Below are 9,728 nucleotides of genomic sequence, written 5' to 3'. Positions count from 1 at the left end.
TATTTTTAAGATTTTATGTATTCTTTTAATTTTTATATTGATACTTTCATAATTGATTGTCGATTAAAAAATTATTTTCATAACAAAAATATTTCTTTAAACGAGATGGTCTTGCCTATGAAAGAATGAAGGTCAAAAATAAAGAAATTCAATAAGTATATGTTAATTGAGAAAGTACATAGTCAGTACTATATAAAATAAAAAAAACTTAACAAATATATATTTAATTCCAATTAGAACTTCACATTTTTCTTAATTATATAGGCCAAACATACAAAAATCAAGCCTGGCCGCGTGAAAGTACACTGGGTGAATGTGCCTAAGAAAAAACTAGGTTATAACATAACTGAGAGTTTTCATTTTAAACTTATTTGCTAGGAATTAATTTGTTATGATTCTGTTAGGAGTAGTCGGCATAAGTTAAGAGTAAGTTGGTGACTAGTGAAGTTAGCTCTCACTCGTGTATAAATAGCAGAACTCTGTATTAACATTCTTAAGATTCACTCAACATAGAAATCATTTTCTCTAATTCTCTTGCCTCTCTTGTTCACAAATAAGAAGAACACTGTCATGCATGCCATCCTTCACTCTATTACACTGTTGGGCTTGCCTTTACTGTGCATAAAAATGGGAAAAAATAACTGTAAAATCAGCCACATGTTTTGTTCTTTCATCAAAATTCAAGGAATGGTGCATGCCTCTACCTTGAAATTTGCATAACTGTTATATTGTTCTGTCATTGGATTCATCTATTATTATTCTTTCTTGGGGACTCAGGAGGCCAAGACTACATCACATCAGACAACAATCCTTATTTTTCTTGTTCTATTGTACACTGAATCCTCATTGATGCGTCTTGTTTATTCTCAGAGTTAAAATATGTTGTGATGGAGATTTTTTTTTCTACAATAACTGCGTTACACTTCTTCCATTTCAGTTGAACAAAGAATCTCTCTCTCAACATTATATCACTGAAGAAGTTGCACCATTTGCAATAAGTGCTAAATTGAAAGGCAATCTCAACTTTATACTGCACAACTTTCACATCTTGACTCCAAGGAGCAAAGGCAAAATAAAAAATATAAGGGGACCTGCTTACAATATAATAATCAAAATTATTACATAATATGTATATACACTTATACAGCATCACCCTAACAGTAGCACATGAGCTCAATTTCTGCAATGCCACCAAAATGATCTCTTATGGTTATTATCATAGCAACTAAAATTAGTAAGGGGATGGAGTTTACCTTGGTTGCTAGTCATGTCCCTTATCCACTTTTATGCCATTTTACTTCAAGTCTTCAATATTAACTTCCATTGCTGAAGCAGGAATTCTGCTACATGAACAAGAACAAACTATGTTACTCTCTCTCTCTCCATCTATACATCAATTATCAAGTAAGTTGTTGCTAAACATTGTACTAACTGCCAAATTTAAAGACAGTATCTACATCAATAAAAATTCCTCTTTTGAACCCAATGAGCAAATAAAACCGAAAGCCAGATGTTAACATGTCTTCTTCTCTTGTTGCCTAAAAAGTAATGAGTAAATGAAAGAAGGAAAAACTTAATGTAAAGCAAATAACAAAGATTCAAATTAACTATGCGCAATAGGGTTATACATTGGCCTTGAGATTGCACTGAGGATTCAGGAAAGCATGGCATTGAGAAAACCATACACCTTGTTCGTATTCCTAGGTTAGTACCCATTTCTTTACATATTAAGAGCCCTTCAACGTAATATATTATATAAATGTAAAACTGATTCCCAAAGTATGTTGAAAAAATATTATTGATCAAAATGAATGGGACAACTAAAATGAGTAATTTACCTTGGACACACGCCAGTGCCCAGTGGTACCCCATCTATTTGCTTTGCAATTGCATTGTGTTACAATTTCAGAATCATTCAATATATATTATAAATGTATGATACAAAAAAGTTGCTCAAAGTAGCAAGTAACATATTGAATGGTCATCTCTATTTCATATTTAATCAAACAAGCAGATGCAAAACTAGCAAGGGAAGTGCCACAATTAATAATAATAATTACACTTTGACATACACAGGTGAGGACAGCCATATAGCTGTGTGCGGATGCTGATAGCCTGATATTGAATCCTCCCTACCCTCCTTCCTAACTGACAGTTAATATCCAGAAAGTGTGTGTGTTAGAAACAGCAACATCCACAAACCAATGCATGTATCCAGGAGCAAGGGGTGGTTCTTATGGTTGGGGAATGCTATTGAGAGCATGATCATCATTATAATTAGTTGTGTCATTTTGTATGGATCAGTGAATCGAATATCTTCCATTATACTACTACTCTCTTCCTTCCATACGTGCATTCCAATCTCTTTTCCAATTGACTCACTTGGGACCTTTTCCTTATGATCCTCATAATTCTTATATGCTTCATATGAAAGCTTCGCATGATTCCATCCTCTTTCAAGATGTAGTGCTTCATAATAAGGATCACTGTTCAGATTAAAAATAAATAATTGATCCATTGCTCTCTCGAATCGATATGAACCTAGGTTGCCATTGATGGTCACAATGGGTCTTAATTCAAGTGGGGAAGGGAAGTCATCTTTGAGTAGAATTGCAAAGCAAAGAGCATTGTAAGGGAATTTGGTGCCACGAAACCAGAAAGAAATAGAAGCTCCACTGCTGCGCCACTCAAACCCCCTTGGAATGCTTCCACCTGGCATCACAAAGTGGGTGCTTCTACCCTGGTGCACTTGCTGTCATTCATTCATAATGCAGAAGCGGTAGTTTAGCATACATTATTAATTTAATATGAATTATGATGTCATCTGCATTCTTAATTATTAAAAAGTAACGAAACCTGATTGAGTAACACGCTTGTGCCCCTCTCACTCAATGATTTGCAGTTTACTGCTGAGAAGAATTCCAAGTTTGGTGGAATCCCTCTAATCTCCCGAAGATGCTTGCAATCATTCACAAGGAGCTCCTTCAGAAAGCGAAATTGTTGGATGCATTCAGGAAGGACTGTGAAATTATTGCCTCCTAGAACTAAAGATATCACATTGGGAAACCATGCAACAGCTAGTGGAAAAAAGTCATCTGACAAATTGCTGTTTGTGATTGAAAGACGTCTCATATCTGCAGAGGGGAGGGAGTGAGTGAGTATTCCATGAAGCCCCTCTTCCTGCTCTCCTGATACCCTCCCCTTATTTCCTCCTAACTCAATATCACACAAAAACAGGCGTGGCATCATGCCAATGACACTTGGTATTCTATACATTTCATTCGCATTCAAAGTCAAACGCCGCAATCTAGAAAGGTTACAAAATGAACATGGCAAATCTTTTATGCCAGTGCCCCACAAATAAAGCGCTTTTAGATTTTCCATCTCTTCCAGAATTTCTGGAAATTTCTCAAGGCTTGAGCATCCAAATAGAACGAGTTCTTCCAGTGAGGCCAAATTAATAACAGGTGGAAAACTTCTGAGCTTGAAGCAGAATGCAGCATTCAATATTTTAAGTTTAGGTAAAAAACCAACTGAACTGTCAACTGAGACTAAATTACTACATCTTACACAAGAAAATTCTTCTAAAAGTTGAAGATTGGAGACATCTGGTATCTTTTTCAAAGAATCACTGTAATCAAACTTCAAAACTTTCAAGGAGATCAACATCTGGAGAAAAAACAAGAAAAAATTCAAAACTTTTAAACTCACCAACTTCTGAAAAAAATTTAAAAAAAGAAAAAAAGTCAAACAAATAAACTTCATATCAAGTTACTAAAACACAAAATCATAAAAAAGAATTTAGCACACACTACCTTGGATAAGCTATCCAACTTGTGTGCTAAATAGAGATTATTCAATAACTTGAGTATGGAGAGTTTCTTTGGTTGAAAATCATTTGGTAGCCATTCTGAAGGATATCTCCACCATTCCAATACCCTTAAACTGTTTGGAAGATTTTTGGGACATTTAGAAAAACAACCATTTTTTATGATAAGCGTTTTGAGATTTTTCATCTCTTTAAAAGCTGTTCCGTCCCATTTTACTTCAACATCTTTATTTTCCTCTTTTTCAAATGAATCTTCATCTCCTTCCCTTTCCAATACGGGAAATTCCAAATATATGATTTCAATGGTGCTAGTACCCTTTCAACACAAAATTAAAAACATGAATTAATTAAGGTACAAGTGCGTAAAAAAGGACTTTCAATAAAGTTATTGGAGAAATTTATTACTTACTAGATTATCTTGTAAAACTTTAACTATATCTTCGTAGAACCACAACCTACTACGCTTTCCAGGCATTTCTGGTGATTCTTTTAGTGCAATTTCTTTGCCCATGCTCTCTATCAAATCATGCATTGTCACATTGTTATCATATTGATTGATCTTCATGAGAGATTTTTCAACCAACACTCCAATATGATATTTCATGCAACTTCCATAATGAGCTTGAAGTATATCTGTAAGTTCCTTTGTTTTATATCCTTTAAAACAACAGGCAATATCAAGAAAAACACTCTGCTCTTCTTTTCCCAAAGCATCAAAACTTACTTGAAATATCTCATGTATTTTATCATCAAGATGTCTTTCAAATTTATTCAATGCAGATTCCCATTCTTCTACTTTTTTTCCACACAAGTGACTACCTATTACTTCCAAAGCCAATGGAAGACCAGAAGCATAAGTTATTGTACGGGTCAAAACATCTGCATAACTTGGGCTGCTAACATAACCATTTTTAAATGCATGTTTAACAAGCAATTGAGAAGACTCTGCCTCATTTAATCCCTCTACCTCATGTGTGTTTTCAACACCATGATATTTTAGCAAATGTGTGTCCCGTGTTGTAATGATAACTCTGCTTCCAAGACCAAACCAGTTAGGTTTTCCAGCCATAGCTTGTAGTTGCTTGTGATCATCAACGTCATCTAAAATCAAAAGAACTTTTTTTTGACATAGTCTTCGTTGAATTTGAGTAGTTCCTTGTTGAACACTGACTATCTTAATTTCCTCCTTTCCTAATATCTCAGAGAGAAGGATATTTTGAAGATAAGCCAAGCCATGTCTCTTTGAGTTTTCTCTCACATTTGCAAGAAAGCACGTACCGTCAAAATGGTCAACAATCAAATTATGAACAGCACAAGCAAGTGCTGTTTTTCCTATTCCACCAACTCCATGAATCCCTACCATGTGAACTTGATCACTAGAATTCATTCTCAAAAGTGAAATTACTTTTGACACTCGAGAATCTAGTGAATCTAGTCCAACAGGAAAACGAGCAACAAACAACGGTAAACGTCTAATCTTTCTTGAAATTTCTTCCACAATATTTCTGATAAACTTATGTTCATATCCATCTCTGCCAAATACACACAGATTCTTATTACGAAGCAAAATAGTAATATTTTTTATAAACGAAAAACAATTACAGATCAGAAAGAAGTATATGAAGTGAAGTTACCCGTGTTTGAAATGATATCCTGACAAATTAGCAACTTGATGCAGAGCCTGCTTCCATTTGTGCACCTTGTTCAAGTCACTCTTGAATTTCTCTTCATGCTTGGCCATTGCTTCTCCGAAACTATTTCTTTGATGCCGCACATCAGAAGGATCAGCCTCATAGAAAACCGGTAAAACCAGGCGATTATTTCCCTTGATGCAGTGAAGGATGTGGACAAGCTCGTCTAAGCAAAAAGAAGAAGAAGCATAGTTAGGAGAGAGGACAATGATGGCAATCCTGGACTCTTCAATTGCCTTGAGAAGTGAGGGTGTGATTTCGTCTCCTCTTTGAAGCTCCTCATCATCAATGAAGGTGTGGACTCCTTTATCAAAAAGAGCTTTGTAGAGGTTGCCAGTGAAACCATAGCGAGTATCTTCGCCTCTAAAACTAATAAACACATCATATTCCCATGCATAGCCGTAGGAAGAAGAAGAAGAAGAATGGGTGGAAAAAGAGGAGAAGGAAGATTGAAGAGGCATGATAAGAAAGAAGGATATAAAGTTGTATGAATGTTGGGAGTGTTGAGTCTCAGAAAACCAAAAGAAAGTAATAAAAATATAAAGGAAGAGTGAGTGATTAAAGGAAGAGTGAGAATGGATGCAATGCTCAATAATTAAGTTTCTCAAAGTCAGTCAACGTAGAAATAAAATAGAAACTGCCTTATCATTTCAAATGGTCCGTGTGGGGTCTACTGTTCTGTAAGATTTTTCGTTTCATCAAGAGTATGAAAATTGGAATGTATATGCAGTAGAGTCGAGTGTGGTTGGCATCACTTTCATTTTGGTAGCTTATTGTGACTTAAAACTTCTTTGTATTTCTAGCTATCACTACTTATTTTATTTGTTTCAGAATCATTCAATATAATATAAATAATTAATATCCTACAAACTGTTGAGGCCTTCTCTACTTCATGACTTCTATTTGACTATTTCACATCTTTTGAAGGAAACAAATAAAAATAGGAGGCCAGTCAGATAAATACGCCTAAAACATCTTTTTTTAAAGATGTCTTTATGTTGTGTTTTAATTGGTTTTGGTATAATTTATTCGGTGTTCCTCATCACATATTATTAAATTCCTCAAAAGATTTTCTTTCCAAAAACAATAAAAAATATTTAATTTGGACTAAAACAAAAAAGGTAATAGATTAACTATTAGATTTTTTTTTAAAAGATTATTTACATAAAAAAATATATCACATTCATCAATATATATATATATATATATATATATATAAAACAAGCTCTTAAAATTTTTATAAATAAAAAAATAATTAATTTATATGGTTGGTAGGTCTCGAACTAAGAACCTTGGAGCAAAAATAACCTCTACTTGCCACTTAGCCATTGCACTTCTAAGTACTATACTTGACAAATACTAATTATATAGTATACATAAATATCTAATTTAATTTAATTTTTGTTTTTTCTATTTTTAAAATTAATTATATTTTAATTATATACCATTATTAATATAAATATAAATTTCACTAAAAATTTATTAATTTACTTGATCTATTTTATTGCTAGTATTGTGATTAAAGTTATTTGTTTTGATGTTAGTGTTAAAATCTAATGATATTATAGTTAGATGATAGGCTTTGTGAATTAATTATTTTTTTATTGTGTCAAAATAAGATACTATTGTAGTATTAAAATTTTATGGTTTTTTTTTTATATTGGTTATTTTTAGAAGTTGAGACTTGATTTTCATAAAATGTTAGTGAAGATATGCATTTCAAATTTTAATTTTAAGTTTTTAACTATTTTATATTTTATATTTACGTGAGACCAGTTTTATCGGTTCAGCCAGTGATTTATCAGTTGAACCAATAAACCAGTGAATCAGTAGCTTGATCGGTTCGATCACTGGTTCAATTCTAACAATTATATTTCAATCTAATTTCAAAAATTTCGATTTACTCAATTTAATAGTTATGACTCACAATTGGTTCCTAATCAAGTAACAACAAATTATGTCTCCCAATTGGTTCCTAATCAGTTCTAACAATTATGTCTCCCAACTTAATAGTTATGACTCACATTGGTTCCTATTCTTATTTTTGTCACTGTCTATTGTTTTTGGAAAGAAAATCTTTTGAGGAATTTAATAATATGTGATGAGGAACACCGAATAAATTATACCAAAACCAATTAAAACACAACATAAAGACATCTTTAAAAAAAGACGTTTTAGGCGTGTTTATCTGAGTGGCCTCCATAAAAAAGGAAGGCTTAGGGTCCTTTACTTTATCCATAAAAAAAATGAAAGTCACAAACATTATATTTAGCACCAACTTAGTGTTAGCCTCGAAATTTCAAGGAAGGCCACTTTCCGTAACTATTATTTTCTTAACTATACATGCGAAGAAGGAGAACAAAATTAGGAGCATGATGATCTTATATTGATATTGATTTGACGTAAAATGATGTATGTGCATTCTTCTTAGCATTGCATATAAATTTCTAAGAAAGGAGGGGGAAAACACAGACTAATTATATTGATTTGATGTAAAATGATATATATGCTTTTGTTCTGAGAATTCGTTCACATCAAATCTTAGAAGAGTGATTATATATACGGTCCCACCATATTTTCTTTTTGCATAGCATACAAATTTTTAAGTAATCAATTTTACTTTCACACCTTGAATCCAATGAGCAAAGTATACAGCAACATTCTAAAGACTCAGAAAAACTTCATTTCTGAAATGCAGTCCAATTTTCTTCTTTTATAAGGATAGGTGAATTGAATATCCTCCAGGCTACACTTTTGATAAAATAAATGGATTCAGCTTTCTATTGCAAAATGGCTCGTGAACTTTTCTTTGATAAAAATGGTAATGGTCACTTGCTGTATATGAAATCCATTTGTACATGTTTCCAGAAATCTATCTACAGCTATCTTTTTTATTAATTTAATTTTGTAATATCTATTTTGGGATTAGCTTTAGTTTCCTTCAAAATTGTTTATTAAAAAAGCATAACAAAGTATATCTAAGATATGAAAAAGGACTTTTGATTAGCGATTTTAATTTTCCCTGCTGAATTTAACAAGTGATTGAGTTCATTAAGAAATTAGTTGCTGTATTGAAGCCTTTGACAAAGTAGCTGTTTATTATATGTATCGCCTGCATCAACCAGAGTTTATGATTGGCTTGGAGTTGTTCTTGCTTCATAAAAATCAACAATAATGATATCAAAATGTCTAGTGCCGTGAGGAGCATAAATCTCAGAAAAAGTAATACCTATGAATTCTTGTCTTAAATTAGCATATAGAATTCACAAAAGGTACACAACAAAAAAAAGAAGGGAAATCGTCTATAATAATCAACATATCATCATGTGATAGTTTTGCTAGCATCTGAATTGAACTGAAAATCAGGCTCCTCTGGCACTTACAGCCTCATGTCATATTATTTTGTTGTCTACAAAGCAATGCGTAAATGAAAGAAGCAAACACTTTAATAACATGAAGCAAAGAATAAAGATTCAAAGTGACTGGGCCACGGTGACCATCCTCTGCCATATGAAAGTGACATGGCCAAGGGCCCTCTACTCTATATAAAAGAAAAAAATGGAAAAAAAAAATAAAGAATTTTGTAAAGCAGTGACATAGTAAAATATGAACTCATGAAAATCAGGTCTAAATATGTTCTGTTCTTTCCTTGAAATTTCAAGGAAGGGTGTCTCTGCCTCTACCTTGCAATTTGCATAACTATTTGTGTTGCTTTGTCATTAATTCATCTATTATTATTATTATTCTTATATTACATGACAATACTATTGACACCATCATTATCATCATAATTAGTTGTGTCATTTTGTAAGGATCAGTGAATTGAATATCTTGCATGATACTACTCTTTTGCCTAAATACGTGCTTTTCTGTTTAAAAATGAGAATCTAGCTAAATTGGTCATGTAATTGATTTATGTGAGATAATATGTGTGTTTTGTGTCACTTTATTCAGAAAAATTTCATCTATGAATTCTTTACTTCATTTTACATGCTTTGTACAAGGTAAAAATTAGAAATATGTCTCAAACTAATAGTACAGAATTCACAATTACAGAATATTATTGATGAAAATAAAATGGAGCAATAACTAAAATCAGTAGCAATGATATAGCACAACACAGAGATAGTAACTAATTACCCTTTGACATAGCTGTGTGGATGCTATTGAACCATCCATTGTGGTATACCTCATTCCACAGGAAACAT

At 32.6% G+C, this 9,728-nt stretch overlaps 1 protein-coding gene across 3 annotated transcripts; it reads right to left on the bottom strand.

Moving 5' to 3' along the window:
- On the bottom strand, positions 612-6,082 carry LOC107644590 (TMV resistance protein N-like). 3 transcript variants are annotated; one of them, XM_021103063.1, is made up of 6 exons: positions 5,464-6,082; positions 4,239-5,361; positions 3,816-4,145; positions 2,857-3,717; positions 2,073-2,752; positions 612-1,343 (listed from the first exon to the last, which is right to left on the bottom strand). In XM_021103063.1, exons 1-5 carry the CDS (start codon positions 5,979-5,981, stop codon positions 2,156-2,158), a joined length of 3,429 nt encoding a protein of 1,142 aa, XP_020958722.1. In that variant the 5' UTR covers positions 5,982-6,082; the 3' UTR covers positions 612-1,343; positions 2,073-2,155. The 3 variants fall into 3 exon arrangements, with proteins under 3 accessions (XP_020958722.1, XP_016203964.1, XP_020958723.1); XM_016348478.2 differs by having other exon boundaries at positions 2,857-3,669; positions 5,464-6,081; XM_021103064.1 differs by lacking the exon at positions 3,816-4,145 and having other exon boundaries at positions 2,857-3,669; positions 5,464-6,080.

The sequence above is a fragment of the Arachis ipaensis genome, chromosome B05, assembly GCF_000816755.2.
Source record: "Arachis ipaensis cultivar K30076 chromosome B05, Araip1.1, whole genome shotgun sequence".
Classification (NCBI taxonomy): Eukaryota; Viridiplantae; Streptophyta; class Magnoliopsida; order Fabales; family Fabaceae; genus Arachis; species Arachis ipaensis.
Note: the sequence above shows the minus strand (reverse complement) of the source record. Positions and strands in the feature narration are given on the sequence as shown.